Source organism: Nesoenas mayeri, assembly GCF_963082525.1.
Source record: "Nesoenas mayeri genome assembly, chromosome: 1".
Lineage (NCBI taxonomy): Eukaryota > Metazoa > Chordata > Aves > Columbiformes > Columbidae > Nesoenas > Nesoenas mayeri.
The window spans coordinates 192,118,004-192,138,100 of record NC_137541.1 but is presented as its reverse complement, the minus strand read 5'-3'; the positions used below and the strand labels follow the sequence as shown (position 1 = coordinate 192,138,100).

Here is a 20,097-nt window from a genome sequence, read left to right as displayed (position 1 = left end):
GGCCACCGCGGCCCCCGTGCGGGCTGGCGGGCAGCGGCGGCGCCGCTCCAGCACCTCGGAGAGCTCCCGGCGCCGCGCCGGGCGGGCAGGGCCGGGACAGGGTTTGGGCTCCGGAGCCGGGGCCGAGGCTTCGCTCCTCGACTCGCTGCCTCCTCCCGCCGAGGGCCCGGGGGACGCCCAGGCTGCGGTTGGGGTTTATCCCCACTCGCGCCTGCGGTTTGCAGAGGAAGGAGGGCGAAACGCTCCCGCCTGGGTTCCGCCCGCTGGGCAGCTGCCGGCGTTTGGCCGCTTTGTTTCGTGCAATGCCGTGGGCTGTCCGCTGTGCTAGGGTCTGAGGACGCTACGTGCTAAAGGGCACCGGGAGCCGTGTTACAGCCTGAAAGCTGTGCCAGGGAAATTTCTGTCGGTTGATTTTGCAGCTGGCTTTGCTTGGTCTTATTTAAAAATGAGTTATGTAGTGTTAAGTTTATCTCAGAATTAGCATTCATTTAAGATGCTGTCCATCAAATTAGGCCAGAGAAACAAAGGGTGCTGTGTGATGCCGAAGTAACCTCTGCTTTGCTTTCCTTCGCACGGCAGCGCTGGCCCGGCCCTGCCCTGCAGTGCACGGGGATCAGCAGAGCAGGACGGGAGGGATTTTCTTTCCCCAAACCTTTATTTTTTGCCCTCGCTGTTAGAAGAAGCTGCGGCTCGGAGGGAGGAGCAGCGTTTCTGCCCTGCAGCCCGCTGCCTCCACCCCGATGCCGCATTCTTGGTCTCCTTCCTCTTATGCGAGAGGTCGGTGCTTCAGGAGGCACCGCCAAGCCAACAACTTGCTCCTGGTTGCCTGGCGCCCTCTTCTGCTGTGCGAAGCATCTGTATCTGGGAGCTGGAGCTTTGGGCTTAGTTCAGCAAGTCCCGGCAGCGCACGGAGATGAGTCCGGGGCTCCTGCGGCTCCGGCCTGGCTTTTGTGCTCTGCCTGCTTCTGTCCCACACGGTCCGTCTCATTCAGATTGCTCTGCCTCCTCCTCGTCTACCACCATCAAAGTCAGAATGAATCGCACCACGGTATTTTCTGGGGGTTTGGGTGTCTAAAATTGCATTACTCCTGGGGGCATCTCACAACAGTGAGGCAGTAAAGGAGCTATAACATGATTTGTGTGATGGGCCAGAGCACCATATGGATGCAGGGGAATTATGTGAATTGAGTGAGGCCAGAATAACTGCTTGAGATTCAGGTATAAGGAAGAAAAAAAAACCAACCCAACAAGAGTCTGTGGCCTTGGAGATGCCTTAAATAAATAAGGGGCTAAATTTTAGAAACCTTTTGCTGAGATAACGTCAAACATGGGTTTTTACTTCAATCCCACATTGAATAGAAATTTTCAAGAAAAACAAATGGAGCTAATAGAATTTAAACTGTGTAAACGGGGAAAAGGTCTTAGCTGTCACAATACTAGTTGGGGATAGTCCCCAACTATACTGTCTATATGATGCTAAAGTAACCCAACAGAAGGACCTGAATCCAGATGTGCAATAATTGTAACTTAAACATTACACTATGATTCTTGTATGTTTTCCTTACGAGTACATGTTTTTTCCTTCGGAATTCAATTTAGGTATGTATATATATGTGTATGTGTGTTTGTATACATATACAGAGAAATAACCTACAGTGCTAGGCAAGAAATAACATGATTCTTTACTCTCACTGTATGCATATTCAAGTTAACTGCTACATATAGGCACATTAACTACACACTAGCTGCATGCTCGTACACATATTGGCTTTTCCTGTTCCTTTAGTGTTTATGCATACACCATTAATGTAGAGCAAATCGAATACACTGTATTTAAAATGTGTTTAAGAATCAGTAAAAGGAATAGTACTGGCAAACGAAGTGCTCTATTCATGCATCATTCACTCAGATAAGGGCAAGACCTCTGTATTAAAATAGCAACGTGGTATGCTTTCCTGAGCATGCATGCTTGAGGGTAAAGGGATGAGCCATTATTAATGTGGCTCAAACCTGTGTGAACTGCAAAAATAGCTTACAGGCTGTGTAAGGTACATCAAATGTTCAGCACCGTAGAACTGATGTTGTGTAAGGAAATGCAATGTAATGGACTAGCCTAGATTAAGGCGTAATACTAAAGATGAGACAGAAAGGTTCAGGATAAAAACTAAAGTGCTTTTCTTGGAAGTAGGAATAACTGATACACTACATCTGTCTCACTTTACTCAGGGCAAGAACCCCAGTTATGTGTTATAAATGCCTGAAGTTAGGCCTTTATATAGGACTGCTTAAAATAACGGGACAAAGCAATCCCACATATCCCATTATAGCTGTTCAACCTGTAGAAGAAAATCAAAGCTGTGTTTGTTTTGTTTTATTGTGTATATGTTTCTTTCTCGCAGTTCAGGCAATTTACATTACACTAAAGATAAATTTAGTGGTGGGATAAACACCTTCTGGAATAAGCATGAACGCAAAGGAGCAACTTGCACCAAGCTGGTATTTAGTGAACCTGCTCCAGGTCAAAGTCCAGTGTAAGCCCAGGAAAAGGAAAGGAGAGAAATTGTGCTTTGAGGTTCCTTGTGCTGCCAAAAGGTGGGGAAACCCCATTCCCACTGTAAAGGAGAGCAGGTGGAGGGAAGGCTGCAGGATGCTGAGCAGTACCTGCCTGCTGCCGATAGTTTCAGTGTATAGGCTGAAGTCAGATTAGCTGTACAGCATCTCAGGACAGCAAATGATAGATTTCATTTTAAAGACTCATCTCTGACTGCTGCAGTTATAGTTCACCCATTTCTTTTGTTGTGGATGCTGCTCTGATCAAAGCTGGGCATGCACAACTCCATAGTTACAACCACAGTACATGGCTGGATAACAATAGTGCAGAGCTTTCTACCACTGGCCCTCTCTCTCCCTTAAAATCCTGCAGAGTGCACTGATGTATGGTCAACGCACCCAAAAGGAGAGTCAGGTCTCAAAGCCTCTTCAGGAACTTGTAAATCCTACAACCCCTCAATCAACTTAATGTCAATGTCTCTTTTTAGGGGTGTATATTGAAAGAAGTAGTCCTGAAATTGTGATGGGATGAAGAAACAGGCAAGAATACTTACTATCATTTGTGAAATGATAATCCGGGAACCTCCTGGACTGTTCATACCCTGCTGCATGGCTGTTCCAGTAGATACCAGGGTGGTTAAAGTCTCCCATGAGGACCAGGATCTATGAACATGAGTCTTCCTCCAGTTGCCCAAAGAAGGTCCCCCCTACTTCTTTTTCCTGATTAGGTGGTTTATAGCAGACACCTACTACAATATTGACCATGTTGGTCCGCTTACCAGTCCTGACCCACAGGCTCTCAGCTGGCTCCTCATCCGTCGCAAGGCAGAGCTCATGCATGCTGCTGCTCTCGCACATGAAGGGCAGCTTCTCCCCATCGCTGTCCTGGCCTGTCCTTCCTAAAGAGCCTGTATCCATCTGCTGCAGCACTCAGTTGCGTGAGCTCTTCCACCATGTCTCTGTGATCCTGATGAGGTCATAGCCCTGTAACTACACAGAAACCTCAAACTCCTCCTGCTTGTTCCCCACGCTGTGTGCACTGGCCTACAGGCACTTGAGCTGCTGATTTCCCAGAAAAGCTATGACAGCTGTCCCCACCACGCTGGCCTGTAGGCCCTTCTTTATTTGTGTGCACACACTTGAAGTAACCCCACTTCAACTCTCTTCTGTTGATTAAGTATAATACTTTCTTGCAAGTAGTGTTGTTTTTAAAGCGAGAAGAGCAAGACAAAATAAATCTCTGCAAGAGATCACTAAATCATTGCAGACAGATTTACAAGTGGAACAGTTTGAACTTCAACAAGCTGAGAGACAATTAGCTGATAACAAACAAGTCACAGGAAAACTTGCAGAACAGTATGCGAGATGCTTGTCGTTATTAACCTGTTTTCTTCGTAGGTACCTGTTTTAATGTATTACAGTTTCATAAGTCTTTGCCTGTTATATGTTATAGTAAATTTACAGACTCCTAATTCAGGAGAATGCATGGACCCAAAATGTAGACTTTGTGATGATACAGAAGACCATGAGCAATTTATTTCTTTACTATGTGAATGTACTCAGATTTTGTATGTGATAACTGTTACTTTTCTTTGTAGCATGCTAGCTTTATTCCAGCATCCAGACCTGCACAACTCTGTGATAGGCTGTGTCTCATCTTGGTGTACTAAATTTGGCTCTTTTGTATGCACACTGGGTAAAGAATCCTGTTTTCCAGCATCCGGGCTTGCACAACTCTGTGATAGAGAGGCTGGTAGAACTGAAACAGGACTTCAAGCCAGTAAGGAAAAACAATATTCAATAAACACAAAAGCCAAAATGGGGTTCGAGAATTTTGATGAACAAGTTTATGACTACCTTACAGACTGACCCTAGTCAATTAAACTTGCAGAATTGTCTATTTATAGCTACAACAAAGAAACAACCTGTGGCTATTGTGGGACAAAATGATGAGAAAGCAAACAGACTGATATATTTGGAATGGATTTTTTTTCCCAATTCTTTCCCTAAAACTATTAATCATCTTCTAGATTTGATTGTTGCTGTGATCAAAAAAGGCAGGAAGCAGACTTGGGTCTTGGTAGGCCATGACCCATCTGTCATATATATGCCATTTGTGAAATCTGATTTTGATTTTATTTATTCACAATCTATGTCCTTGCAAGTTGTACTAGCAGATTTTCTTAACAGCACAGCTTTTGGCATGCCTAAATGTAAATTGCTGCAGAATCTGACATCTGCTGTCTCTGACATCAGGCCACAGATCACACTTGGATTCGATCTGATTCCACATGCTCGCACAGTTTTTGTTGATGGATCATGGAAATCTCATAAAGCTGTAGTGATCTGGCATGAAGATAACAGTTAGCATTATTCTGTTAAAATTATTGATGGCTCAACCCAGTTAGTAGGACTTGGTGCGCCTATACATGCCTTAGAGCTTTTTAAGGAGGAACCTCTAAATTTGATTTGTGATTCTGAGTACGTAGTCAAGGTCCTACAGTGCATCCCTTGGAGTTAACCCTCACTGGCTCACAGCTAATGCCACTTTGCAGATTGATGTTACACGTCTCATCTTTTGGCCACTTGCAGTATGTACACGTTTCCAGAGATACGTTCTCAGGTATGCTTTGTGCATCTGCTCTTACTAGTGAGAAAAGCAGGGATGTTCAGTGCCCTGGACCTGCTGCTTTGCTATTCTGGGTGTGCCACAATAGATTAAAACTGACAATGGTCCTGGCTACACTGCCAGATCCACATAATATTTTTTACAGCAATGGGGTGTGTCACATGTCACAGGTATTCTGTGTTCTCCCACTGGACAGGCTATTATTGAACGGGTACATCCTACACTGAAATATATGTTGTTAAAACAAAAAAGGGGGAATATGATGTCCAAGAACAATTGGACAATGCAACATATGAACTTTTTGAATTTTATTGTGCCTCCCTCCTCTATCACAGCAGTGGAAAAACACTTCCATGTTCCAGATTCACTGTCTCAGAGATCAAAGGTTTTGTATCAGGATCCCCTGCACAACAGTCATTGGCAAGGGCCTGCAGAGTTCATCACCTGGGGAGGGGATATGTGTGTGTTGTTCTTCCAACAGGACCGAGGTGGCTTCCTGTGAAAAACATTAAACTTTATGTTCTCAATCACCACACTCAGTCCCTCCTCGTAAGAAAGAAATGTGAAAGTAACACGAGTGGACATGCACATCCTGTTGCTATTTACCTTGATAGAAGCATCTAATGCTATCCTGAAAGCAGACAACTCCCAAACACATCCCTGCAGGCGTCACCAGTATCTCATTGCTCCTCGTTTCTAATGATCTTCTTGCCTCCCTACCACATGGAAGGGTGAAGGGTTTGATCCAGGCTGGGCCACCCTCTCAGCGCACCAGGGAACAGCCAGAACTCAGCACTGCCAAGTGCCCTCTCTGGGCAGGCAGCTTTCTGCTGCAGGCCAAGTAAACAAATACATAGTTAAACACACAGCATACATTTTTAGAGCAGTAAGAGCTAACTTCACATTAACTGACAAGCAGAAATTGCACAGATGACCAAATCATCACACACACTTTAAATCACAAGCCTGAGAAGTGCAGTCAGTCTGATGGGTGAATCTCTCACGCAACAGCTGGTGCTGGAAATGGTGCAAAAAAGGTGAATGTGTGGAGCTAAAACCACATAGGTTACAGCTTCCACACTGAACACATCACGACAATAAATACAGGAGAGTCCAAATTTATTTGTGAGGTTTCTTGTACAGACTATGTTGTTGCGATTGCACAGCCTAACTTGAGAAGCGTTCTTCTGACACGCAAACCCAGCTGGGGAGTACTCAGCTCCCACTGCCTTCAGCACAAGCCACCATCAGCTGGGATCAGACAGGACAGGCTCAGGAAGCTCAGCTCAGCCAGGGAGACAAATACAATTCCACAGTAGTTTAAGTGTTAATTTGAAAAGGGAGAAAAATGTGCCCAAATGGGAGCTGTTAGAACAAGCTGAAAAACTTCTAATTGGGAGCTGAAAGTAAACTAAGTTAAACGAAAATGTCCATGAGAAAAGGTAGATCATGCTGAAATTTCAAGAGGAGGAAGAACACAGTGGATAGTGGGAGAAAGGATTGTGGAGATTTACAAGGGTGGGGAAGGAAAATAGAACATAACAAACCCGCGGCATTCCAGAATTTGAACACTTGGCTTTGGTATTCCTTTCTGTGGAAAACGACTAAATGACACTCAACTACAAATACTGAAATTCCCAAACTCCACTAACAAGAACTGAAATTTTCAAAAACACATTTTGGGTATTACAGAAAATCTTGATCTTTGTTCTAAGTAACAAATGGGATTTCAAACACTTTCGGACTCAATCAATTTTCCAGACACCTGTACCTTTAATACATTTGTTAACTTTTTAAAACCAAACTTGTCACGTGCCACTTTGAAGAGTGTTTAAACTTACTCAAAAATTGACTGATACTGCAAAAATGAAGCTGCTAATAGCTAAGCAACCGATCTAAATGTTACTCACGTGCACTCGCTTTAGTGTCTGCCCTCAGGTTATTCCCACGATAGCAGACTGCAACACAAACTGCATCTTGCTCTTGAAAATGAATGTGATACACAAATATACTTCAATGCCTTTCTAATTTTATAGACAAACTTGAGCAGACAGTCTTTATCATTGTGCTAATTTACATATTGGATATTATATTTTTCTTTTAATGACGTGTACCAATAGTAACATTACAAAGTTGTCCTATGAAGGAGGATATAGGCAAAGGCTACTGCACCTTTACATTAAATATATGAAGAGCAAGCAAGTATTATTCCTTTCCTCAGCCCTCTTACAAGCAAAAGAAAGGATAAACCATGTAATTAGCTCACCTGATCAAATGGAATTCAGACATAACTAAAGGAATTCAATAATTAACAAACAAGCTTTTTATTCTGTCAGAGCTTTACTTGGATTTCAAGTTCTTCTCAACAAGTCTCGGCTTAAGGACAATTACTATGTTTTATGAAATTCTTAATGTATTTACTTCTAGTTCCCTTTGAGTAAAAAAAAAAAAATTAAAAATCACAAATTTACTGACTAAATAGCTAGAAATAAATGGTTAAACTTTGAATTAGAAGTCATTACTAGTGAAATACCTGTGCTATGAGACATAAATGATCAGAAAAAGAAATAACTAACAAGTGATAAAATAGGCAAATAGTACAGAATTATTTTGGTATTAGAAGTAAAGACAAATCACAGGAGGTGGGTGCACAAGATGATGAAAGGACACAACACACAAAATGATCCACAAGAAAAAAAATGTCCACAGCAGTACATGCAAAAAAAGCGTGCGATAATCAGTTCTGAACTAGCAACTAACATTCAGGAAAGTGATTGTGAAATCTTTTCTGCAAAACTTGTTATGATATCAGCTCAGTGTTGAGCAGCAATTAAAAGCAAAACCAGAATATAAGAATTAGTTAGAAAATCAGAGAGGAAAAAGGCAGTTATGTCACCTTACAATGCCTAGTACATCCACATACTGAATTCTGCATGAGTAACAGTCCCCCCATTTCAAAAGAGCAACAAGAATAACTACAAAATGATAGCTTCTGTATACAAAGACATTAATTTGAACTCCTCAATTATTAACAAAATTAAAAAGAGAATGGGCTAAGACACTAGCAAACTGAATGCAAAGGTGTTAGCTATGGTGACATTCCTTCTTACAGTACAAGAACCATGGATTTTAAGATACTAAAAGGCAAGTAGAAAACAAGTACTGCTCACAAAAGATAAACTGTCTAACTCTGCAATGGGCAGCTGCAGAGGTCCAGAACACAGACGGATTTGATAAATTACAGAAAATGCAGGGAGAATAAACTGAAGCTCTTAAACACAGATATGACTGTTGCAACATGAAACCCCCAGGCCACAGACAAGGTAAAATAATACCTGGGTTGTGTGTGGAGAACTGAAGGAACATCCCAGGAATGCAGGTAGCAGAAGCCAACGCCAAAGCGAGCCACTGAGATTTAATTGGTCCTATCAGCACAATTCGCTGGGAAAGTTGAACAAACGACATACACTTCCAATGAGGTCAAAAGCAGACACTTGACAGCTCACATGTAGCAGAACAGGAATGTAGCACAGGAGACTTCATGTATCATCTCCAGTAGCCTAGAATTGCTATGGGAAGCTCTTACCATGCTTTTGGATATTCCCCCACAGCAGCTCAGTTCTAAGTACCTTGTCATATGGGACCTTGTACGACTTTTTCCTTTTATGGTTATACAGCAAAATGCCGTCTGAATGAATGGCGGCAAAGGGAGTCTCTCTTTACCTCTAGTGCATTAGTGTAGCAGTTGAGCAGGACTCCAACTAGTCCCCTGTAACAAGGGTTTAAGTTGAAACTGACTTTGAAACAACCAACCATTAGGCAATGGTGAGCTAAATGCAGGTTTCTACAAATGTGGCACTTGAGTCAGGCAGTTTTCAAATACGAGGAGACAGGGAAGCAGCAGAAGGCGCCCATGTATTTAGGTACCGTGAACATCAAGAGCGAATAGAAAAAAAAAAAGTAAAAAATAAGCTAGTTCTGGTAATCGTGTTCAGATCTCCTCCCTTTTGAATATGGCTAAGGAGGCAACAAGTGTTTGCAACAATTAGCAGTCCAAATCACATCAGAAGAGATCTTAATCATATTCTTAAACTTACCTAAATCTCATAAGAGAATTTCTTAAAACTACTCTTTGGAAATAAAAAGAAGCACTTTTGTGGAACTTCTGACACAAGTTTTTCACTTGCAAAACTGAGGTAGATAACAAATGGCTTAACATGTGGTTTTATAGTTTCCCTTCATGGATACCATGAGCAGATGTTTTAACTGAAGCACTTGGCACAGAAGTGTAGTTGTGAAGGCCATCTGTAGGTAGAGAAAGTCAGCAGGACTTCTTCACTTTAAGTATTCTTTCTACCACTCAGAATTACTCATCTAAGAGTATTTTACCTTTCTCTAAGGACTGAGATACACACTGCTCAGATGATGAGCCTTCTAACATTCAGCTTGCTCGCAGAAGCCCCAGGAGTGCTTTGCCTTGCATTTTTATCTACCACAACAGCTAACACACATATTGTGGAAACACACATACACGCTGGGGAAAACCAGGGAAAGAATAAAGTGAAAACTGAGACTGAACATCAAGAATGATAAATCTTATTACCAATCTGTACAATATGTCTCAACAGTAATTCACACAAAGCCTCAATTATTTACTTTGCAATTTTATTTCTTTATAAGTTATTGGTATAAAGTTTAATATCTAATTATACAGTAATCTGGGGACTTCAAAGGAAGCTTATTTTGCCCTTTTTAGTGTCTTTTGCCATTTGGTCCTCAGACATGTTTTAAGAGGACTAATATGTGTACCTTAAATTTCTGTACAAAAGCACTTCAAGGCTCTGTTTTGTTTTTCTAAGTAGGATGCACAAATCATGCATATTGTAGACAATATAATGGCCAAGGAAATATTTCCCCCTTTAAACTAAGGCAGTTAAAAACCCATGAATATCAATTGAGTAATTTGGAAGAGTAAAAAGGCTTCCTCAGTGCTCATTTATTCTTTGAGCAAATACCATGTTCAGTAAGACACGCCCTCTTGGAATTAGAATTGATGTGATTGCTGCCTGCACTGAAAAGACAGCGATTGTCAAAGACAGCATTTAATTATGTACATTTTATAATGTCACTAACCCAGCCACTTTTGAATATGAACTCATCAGCCTTAAGCATTGTGTGAAACCACATGCAAAAACTGCCATAAATTTTTTTAAATAGAACCAAATTGGCAAGTTCTTGGAAAGGATATTTCAATGTTAAAAAAAATATACTGTCTATTAAATGAGCACTTCAAGTAACTTAAATATCTTTAGCAAATATGTCCAGCAAGAAACTCTTGGTAAAAGAAATTGTTCTTAGAACAAAAACCTAATGAATGGCTATTTAGACACTAATTTTTCAACACAGTGGTAGGTCTGTGTGAAACAATTAGTAATCTAAATAAAGTGAGTCCATTACACCATTAAAAAAAAACATACATTAAGCAGGACTGGTTAACTATTGCATTTCTGTATTTACAAAAGTGCTTAGCATAACAAAATTACCTAAAAAAATATAAACTTTACCAATATCATTTGGTTCTATGTGTACTCCTAGATCTGCACTTGGAGAAAAATAGTATTTACATTGCTAGTTTTAGACAAGTTTCCTTTTATTTTTAAAGAAATTTAACAAAACTGCCCCACAAATGGACCCCTATGTAAGTAAATTAATTCCATCTGGCTTATCATAAATAGAGCAGAAGCAAATCCTTGAGGACTGAACAGCCAAAATAATTCTAGCCATTGTCTGTGGCATTAGACCCCAATACAGGCTGCCGACAAATTGGGCAAGTGGAGTTTTCAGAAAGCCAGCGATCAATACAATGGATATGAAACTCATGCATACAAGGTAACTGCCTTAGCTTATTCCCTGTTACATACTCATTAATGCAAACACTACAGGTTTTACTTATTTCATTTTCAGTGTGAATATCCCCATAGTTTCGGGTAGAAAGATTGTCAATCTGCTCTTTGGTTAAACCTCTTAAACGATCATCATCATCATCTTCACTCAGCAAGAAGAAGTGGGCAAGTCGAAGTATGGGCAGCGTTCCATTCTCCACTAGGTTGTTAGCATCTTGAGACTGCCTGTTATCTTGGTTGTCATTACTGCGACCATAGTGTTGAATATCATCACTCTGCCCACGTGTTTCCCTGCTGCCTTCCGCCGCGTGTGCGTTTCTAGATGCAACCTCACTTGGATCACTGCTATTGTTTGCTGAACTTGAGCTGTTCTGCTCTGACTGTACATCTGGTAAGTGATGACCGCCTCTTTGCGCTTCTGAGTTAGATTCCGTTTCCATTAAAGAATTCAGTTCTCCAAAGCCTGTCATAATTTGTCTAAGGATTGATCGAAGAGCCACTGATGAAGGTTCACCAAGCCCAGTTTCTGAAATCCGACGAAGAGGTATTCGTATAGTGCTAACATAGGTTCGAATACCTGCACGTTCCGATCGTGATATTGTACGCCGAAATCCCCCGCTGTCACTTTCAAAGGTAACTGTGTTTTCTGCCATTCCTACTCTAGAACGAGTTCTACTGGCAATACTGTCCCGATCTCTGTTTTCTCCAGGACGAATTCTTCTCACCTGAAGATCTAATGTAATTGTTGGATGCCTTCTAACAGCAGCTACTGGCCTACTAGATTCCTCTTCTTCCAAAGTTATTCCCAAGGATGGAGCTACACTGGAAAGCTGGGGTGTCTGAGGATTAACTCTTGCTTGTTCTTCAGCAGGCTGGGGAGAAGGCTGAGCTGTTTGTCTCCTACTTCTGTTGACTTGCTGTGCATTTCTATCCTGCCTCTGCCCATGTTCCTCAGAATGGGCAGTGCCACCTTGCCTTTGCAGCGGAGAGCGGCTTCGACTACTTAAAGTAGACCTCAGCCGCAGAATTTCTAGTCTTTGGTTTGTATTCATCTGAGCATTAGTTCTAGCTCTACCTCTTGTGACTCCTCTTGAAGTACCTCTTTCTGGCATTTCTCTTTGCTCACGAGAAGATGCTGAATTATTACGTGTAGTATTTGTTTGGGAACGGCCTGTCAACTCCCTTGTTCTACTCCTGAGCCTCCCTGAGATTGGATGAGTGGCTGCTTCAGAGCTTTGTGCCATGGTACTTCTTAAAGACCTGGTCCTTGCAGTGCTTGAAGCCTCATTGTTTGCCTCTCTTGCAGTCCTGCTTCTCGTTCTTGGGGGTACCGGACTGACAGCTCTTTGATGTCTCCTTTCTAAATGCGTTCTGTTACTATCTATACCCACATACTCCTCACCGGCAGTTTCAAAACTGTTATGCTCATGGTTTATGTTGATTTCAAGACTAAATCGAAACTCCCCACTGTTTGGATTTGTTCGACTCACAGCCCTCCAGGTTTGATTCCCGCTCTGTCCACTGCGAGTGGTATTTCCTGTGCGACGAAATGTGTTCAGCATTTCAAGCAGAGAGTCACCATTTGAGTTTTCTCCAAGAACATCAGAATCTGAGAGAAACAAAGAATGGCAAATATTCATCCAACTGCACGCTCAGCATACTACGATGTACTCCAAATCTTCTATGTGGCTGGGCCACTTCAAAAATGTTACAGTAGCAGGACAGCTACCTTGCTGTACTAATGTAATTCTGCTGAAAATATGCTTTATGTAAAAACATCTGCAAAACTCATCAGTTTTGCCTAGAATTTTTGTCTCACTGGCAGATACACCAAGAAACTAATATGGCCAGGTGGCCTCCTCTGAGAAAGTGTTCAGATTTAGGCAGTCCAAAGTTAGTTGTATTTGTCCAATATCTGTCCCTCACTTAAGCTATCAATTTGAGAGTATCATAAATCAACTAATTTTGACAAAGCAAGGAAAAGTAAGAGAGATTTTGATTTCTTTTGGAAAACATCTTAAAAATTTGTTTTCTATATGGAGAGGAATAAATGACGCATGGTTTCAACAGATTGGGTCCTTTTGTGAAAGTATACTCTTTTCCTACTACAATACCTACAACTCCATTCCCAAATCTCCTCCATGTCCAAGCTCAAGACAACTGTTGAGGTTAGTGCTAACTATGTGTATAAAGAAAGCCAGTGGTCATGATCACAGTGAAGGTTTTCCCTTGAAGGGATCAGGTTAAGCTCTCTGTACTCCATCCTCTCCCTACTTTCATGAAACCCGCAAGAACTTGGGTATCTCTGACTCCAAGTTGTCTATTCCGCTTCTAAATCTGACTAGAATTAGCCAAATGATTAAGCCAACATTGCTGAGGAAGCGAAGGCAGATTGTGCACATAATGCAAGCCTCACTCCATTGAAATAAATGGAAATGAAAAGACAGAACCAAACAACAGTGGAGCAGTTAACTGTTTCCCAGTTAACTTATTTCCCGCTCCAACTTCCCTAATACATGATAAAACTTTTTAAGAATTACAGGAATATAATTTTTTTTGTGCTATCAAGTATACTAGGGAAACCAGGAAAAGAGGAGAAATTAATTTATGGATTACGTAAATCAGTTTTCATTAAGTACTTCAAGTTTATTTTCATATCATTAGGAAACTTCTCTTACTTTGAAAACATTCCACAGGGGCACAATGGAAGAACAAGACTCGAAATAGCTGGTACTGAAATCCAACAGCACTTCTCTCAAGTATCTGTACAGAACATATTTATGCACCACATACTATGTGTATATATACATATGAATGAAAAATGTTTACCTCCAACAGTTCTGCCTTCACCTTCTCTGTTATCCAGATCAGTCTGTGATGCCAGACGCTCCTTAGCCCCCTCCAAGCGTTGCTGCAACTCTTCTGCTGTTATTTCCCCTGAAATAATTTATGTTTTGATAATAGTTAAATAAGACATTATTATTGCCTCAATACAGACATGCAGAATTAACAATATTTTCTATCTTGAAGTAAAATCTCCAGAAATAAGGTAAAATCAATGAAACTGAAAAGAAAACAGCACTACTGTGAGATTCTAATGCAGGTACACAGATAACAGAGGAAGTAGGTACTGGCACGGGGGGAAAAAGATGCCGAATGTGTGTCAAGAGCATGCCAGCTTCCAGCACAGACTCAGAGCTACGTGCAGCAACAACTCGGAGGCCCATAAAATTGCCACATACCAAGAGATATACTTTAGTGTACCAGATGTGAATTACTTGAGTTTGGATATTACCTGTACACGAAGACATTACATTTGAAGGAGTTATATTTTTAGTCTAGCTTTAGTATCTATTTAAGTTGTTAATTTTTACTGAATAACGCTGACAGGAAATGGAGGTTTTGCTCCTTTCTACAAAGCCACAGACATCATCAGGCTACCTGAGTCAGACAACCACATGTGATGTCTGACAGCGAGAGTGTTACTTCACATTACATCTTTTCTACTGAAGGTACCATATCTTACCAGGAGTGCCAAGCAGGTTGCGGTCTCTCATTAACCTGTAGTCTTCTTCATTGAGTTCATTAATGAACTGGTAATAGGCCTCCTCCCTGCTGAGGCGCTCCAGCTGTCGTTGTCTCTCATTTTCACGACTATGCTCACGTGAAGATGCCTGCTCGTTGCCATTCCCTGCACGGTGCCGAGAGCGATCCATAATGATAATGCCAGGATGTCCTGAACAAAACCAGAAGGTTAGACTGCACACTAATTACGTTAAGAATTTACCTAATTTACAGTAACAAGTTCCCAGCATTTTCAATGAAATTAGTTTAGTAGTAGCTAAAGATGATTAAGATGAACCAAGCTCCATGTTCCTTGCCAAATCAACACTGTAGTTTATTACGCAAGTATTTTGCTTCTAGCTTGCTCAAAAATAGCCAGAAGTCCCTCTTGCTCACTGAAAGGACAAACCAGTTGGTAGAGCAACTTTAAAATAAAAGACCAATAACAGATTTTAATTTTTTTAGCTAAATAAGGGTATTCTAGAAAGTTAAAAGAACAATATAAAATCTATTTCCCTTCTGCCAAGTAAAGTACAGCAGCAGCATAAGTATTTTAAAAGCTAAAATGTCACTGAAAACGCTGTTCTGTAATTATTTTACTGTTATTACCTAGTGTAGACTTCTGGCAACCATAGCTACTGCTTTAAAGAAGACAGTCTTCCACTTGAAACATTTAGCGATAAGCAGGTAAGACTACATTAGCATGTCCATCGGTACCATCCCTCACATAGCACAAAAACTACACATACATTTTTGCCGAACTGACTCTCTTTTGATGTTCTGACATTACTGGTTTATTTTCCTTGTGATCTCTAAACCAATGATTAGTTAACAAAAGGATACTCCTCTCTCCAGGAAACTCATGTAAAAGAGAAATAGCTATACTTTACCCACAGTTCTTCAATACTTTCCAAATATTTAACCAGTGTGACCACACCATCAGAAGGCATGAATAACCTTACAGTATCAGAAAGACGCATCACCTCCTGTGTTGATTCCTGTGTCATTACCAGCTCGCTCTGGTTAGGACTCAGTCCTGGACCAATCAGCTCTTGGACCATACCCCAACTTTTCTATTTCCTAAAGAAAATCTGTTCTTCAACATTAAATTTGAAAGAAGAGAAAGTGAAGTGTCACCCTTTCAATGGGGCTTCCCGTTCAGCAAAAGCCGTCTACAACACCTGCTGAGGCAGACATCTGACAGAAGGGACCACTTCTCTAGAGGAGATCATCAGGCCAAAAAAACCCAACCATACAGCACCATTCTGCTTACATGTGAAAATAAAGGGGTTTTTTTTTGTCAATTCACCAACATATCAAAGTCACTTCAAGTATTAATTATGGGAAAAATATAAAACAGCATTCTCAGCACACTCCCAAACAGTAATTAGTCTTAACAGGAAAGATGATGAGACAACAAATAGACCAAATCAACTATTAGACATACATTCAATAAAGAGTAAATATTTATCAATGGTGCCAAGAGATATGAAGAATCAGAAAATGTATTTGCCAACAGCAGAAGCTGGCATACATTTAATATACCTTTCTTATGTTCTTTGTGGGATCCATTCTGATGCATCCTTGGTCTCCAAATTTTCCACCCCATATGCTACTTCTCCCCTCCATATGTAACTGCACTTCTAAGCAGCCCTTCCCAATCTTTCCACTCATTTACCTCCTGTGGCCAATATTGCATTTCAATGCTCTTTTAACTCACTTGACTGAAAAGAAATTGAACCTGAGCATCTCCTCTTCAACACATATTATTTGAAGGGCTTTTAGATTTACTATCACCCTCTTGGCTCAGCCTGGCAAGCTGTAGGGAATCACTGACTTCCAGGTCCTACAAAGGCTGTGTTCAAATCAGGTCACTTCTCGTATCACATTTCTAAACACAAGTTTCTCAGCCGGCTCTTTGTTTTACTACCCTTGTTTCCTCAAAACAAATGCAATTCCTGCCCCTACTCTGCTTCGGTTAACACTATTATTAACCTCATGACACCCATCACTTGACTATTACAATAAAAATGCCCAATATTAAAGTGCTTCTGTCCCAGGTGACTTACAGCTTGACACAGGTAAAGCAGGGAGGGGAAAGAGGCCAGTTAAAATTCGTTTAGTTTCAGGTAAGGTTGCTATTTAGATGAAAGCCTTAAGACAATTAACATATTACTTTTTGCCTGACAATGACCACAGTAAGTTCACCAGCTTTCTGGTTATCTCACCATATTGCTGCACATTAAAAAATTACCTATAAATTCTTAGGATGAAAAGTTGATCACATGTAGTCCTCCTCAATCTAAATTTAAACCGTTGTTAAAAAGTGAGATCCTTTACTTTCCTCATACACAAAAAAATCTCAAAATCTCTTCTTCAGATTTTGTGGGTGGTAGAAAAGAATTACTGTTTTGTTGACAACTGTATGGTAGGATGATTAGTCACACTCTTTAAATGACTCATTTAAAAACCGTAAGAAGTGTGAAGTGTTCGGCTGTCCCATCTGTTTAACATAACTGCACAGATGACAACTACTATCTGTATTTATCAAACGCCATCAAAACTAAGTACTTTTGCACTTAAAATGTTTTCGAGTAGTGAAAGTTGAAGGGTATTAACTGCATCAAAATTAAGTACTTTGGCATGTAAAATACTTCAGAGTATTGAAAATTGGAAGGGTATTAACTACAAAGATGTAAAAAACTGAAACTGAAATCCAGTTATGACTCAGAATTACTCTCTTTGTGAAGAAACAGGTGCCACATGCCAACAATGTATCTACATTTTCTGGAATTTTCAGCCTAACTCCTTTAGTTCTTAATTGATAGTTACCCTGGTCCATTGTCGAAGATTCATGTTCTTTTTCTCTAAGCAATATATACCTTGTGCTTTTAAGTTTTGGCCTCTTTCCAGGTATTACTACCCCCAATTCCATTAGGTATTCATCTTCTGAAAGACTATCACCTGATTGCAAGTGAGACGACTATGGAGTTTAGATGAGGAAGCCTCCCCGAGCGACAGGGCTATTTAGCATTTCTGTCACATTGCAGCCTCCAGGCAAGATGATCTCACCGAATTAAAAAAAAAAAAGGGAGTAAAAAAAAACCACAACGAAACTCAGGAAACCCCACAGAGCCTGGGGAAGGAGAGGGGAGGACAGGAAAGACAAAGGAAGAATCAGAAGGTAATTGAGAAACAGGCCGCAGGACACCCAAAGCGATCCAATCCGCGGGCTCGGGGCCACCCGCCTCCCCCCAGCCCCAGGCCGGCAGCAGGGCCCGGGATCCAGCCCCGCGCCGGGCTCACGCTCTCCAGCCCTTCCCCAAGGAAGGCCACGGGCCAGGCTCCGCGCCCACGGGGCAGGGGGGGGGGGAGGCACCCGGCGGGGGCGGGGAGCCCGCGGAGCCCCCGGCCCAGCCGACCCCGCCGCCCCAGACAGCGCCTGTTGCCAGATGCCTGGGGGAGGGGAGGATGAGGAGAGTGACTGACACGGCTCCCACCCAATCAACTGGCCAGCTCTCGGCCACCGACCAACCACAACAGGGCGGAGAAGCCCGTGTCCTCCCGCTTCTCTCCTCCCCAGACTCCCCGCTAGGGCCCCGCCACTAACCGCCACCGCTCCCATCGGCTCCCGCCGCCACTGCGCGCGACCCCGTCTCCCCTGCCCGCCGGGAGGCGGCATCACCCGCTGCGACAAACCGGGGAGGCGTCCATGCCGCCGCCTGCCCCGGGAGAGCCTGCCGACAGAGCAGCCGGGGAGACCCGAGATCCCGTCCCTGCCTGCTGGCAGCAGCGCCGACCGGGGCGGCCTGGCTCAGCCCCGCTGCGCGTCCCTCCCGGCGGCAGGAGCAACAGCCACCTACTCCGGAACGACACCGGCCCCTGGGTGTTCGAGCGCGGCGCTCCAGCCCCGATTGCGGTCCGGGCGGCTGCCGGCAGCCACCAGCACAGGTTCCGAGCGCGCGAGGGTGGCCCCCGCGGCAAGCACCGCCCCTCCCGCGCATGCGCGCAGCTGCCGCGCGGGCGGCCGTTGGGCAGTGCGCGTGCCGCGGGGTGAACGGCGGCGGCGCGCCGGCCACGTTCCGGCCGCTCGGCGCTGAGGCGGCCGGCGGGTCCCGGGATCTGACACCGGCCTGGCCTGCGGGCCTCAGTCCCCGCTCGGCACACGCTGCTTTCCTCCCTAGCGCCCCCGGGCACTCGCGGGTTGCTGTCCACGCCTCTGAGGCGGTTGTACGTTAACGAGCGCCAACAACGTGAGGAAAACAGAAAGCGCCGGCTTTCACCCGGGCTGTCCGCGCCTCGAGCTGCCCGTCAGGCTGCCCCTGCCCGGCGGAGCGCCCGATCTGCGGCTGGTCCTGCCGCCGTCTCTGGGCATTTCATTCCAGGGTCCCCGCCCGGAGTTGCGCGGATTCTCCCTCTGTTCTCAGCAAGGCTTTGCATCGTTTCGCTTTTTCTAACTCGCCAGTCTCTACACTTGCTTCCCTTTAAACACGTAAAGGAAGTCGCTTCAGGTACGGTATTTCATTAGCAAACCCACTGTTGGTCAAAACTCGCAGGGTTTATCTCCGCCCTAGTGGGTGGGAACTTGAACTGTAAAGATAAATAAACTTACTCAGAGGATTTCACAATACATTGCTTCTCAACTGTAGAACAACCTCAACATCTTTAACCTCATCAGTGACCGTTATTCTGTTTTACCAAATAAGCATAAGACTGCCACTTCAGTTACTTGTTTGGTACTTTATAATAAATTACATAAGGAATAAGATTATAATAACTTCTTTCCTTGCTTTCTCAGGCCCTGATTTTTAGATGGGATGCTTCTTCCATTTTCCATGACTCTCTACTTCCTTCCTACTTACCCTTCCTTCTGCAGTAACCTCCCTTCACCTCAGTTCTCTAAAAGAAATGATCAGTTGCTCAGTGCCCTCACAGAAACTTGTGTCTCAAGCTGTGATTTTTAGTAATTTTGATTTGCGGAGCCTCAAAAGTTTTTCATGTAAGGTGCGAACCGTTTTACAAATTTCACGTATGCTAATTGCTCACATAGCATCCACAAACTTTCATTTCCAAGTTGTTTCTGCAGATTGTTTCAACATATGGTGGAAGGTGGCAGGCTGTGACAGAGGAGCACGTTTCACATCTTACATAAACTATTTGAATCAGCAAAATGAGGAAATGTCACAAGAAGGATGCTTTAACTATGTAAAAGCACTTCATCCCTAGAATAGCCAAACTGCTCATACTTACTTGCAGAAATAAAGTTTGAGTATCTTTTATGCAACTGGTCTCAATGCAAAGGCAAACCCTCCCTAATGAGTGAGGTGATAAGAAAGGCCTGGGCCAGTGGCCGGGAAGATACCTCCACTCCCCACTTCACCTTACGGACCCCAGAATTTCTATATTTTGTCTGGGAAAAATAATTTACATAAGTGTTTTGTGTTTTACACA

General features: G+C 42.8%; 1 protein-coding gene across 5 annotated transcripts; it reads right to left on the bottom strand.

Moving 5' to 3' along the window:
- Positions 1-5,917: 5,917 nt before the first annotated feature.
- On the bottom strand, positions 5,918-18,650 carry RNF6 (ring finger protein 6; the record flags this gene model as incomplete). Of its 5 annotated transcripts, XM_080363368.1 has the most annotated exons (6): positions 5,918-6,009; positions 8,809-8,948; positions 11,201-12,691; positions 13,912-14,019; positions 14,609-14,818; positions 18,257-18,650. In XM_080363368.1, 5 exons carry the CDS (start codon positions 18,648-18,650, stop codon positions 8,941-8,943), a joined length of 2,211 nt encoding a protein of 736 aa, XP_080219494.1. In that variant the 3' UTR covers positions 5,918-6,009; positions 8,809-8,940. The 5 variants fall into 5 exon arrangements, with proteins under 5 accessions (XP_080219494.1, XP_080219493.1, XP_080219496.1 ...); XM_080363367.1 differs by lacking the exons at positions 5,918-6,009; positions 8,809-8,948 and having other exon boundaries at positions 9,887-12,691; XM_080363370.1 differs by lacking the exons at positions 5,918-6,009; positions 8,809-8,948 and having other exon boundaries at positions 9,887-12,691; positions 18,510-18,609.
- Between the last annotated feature and the right edge of the window lie 1,447 nt (positions 18,651-20,097).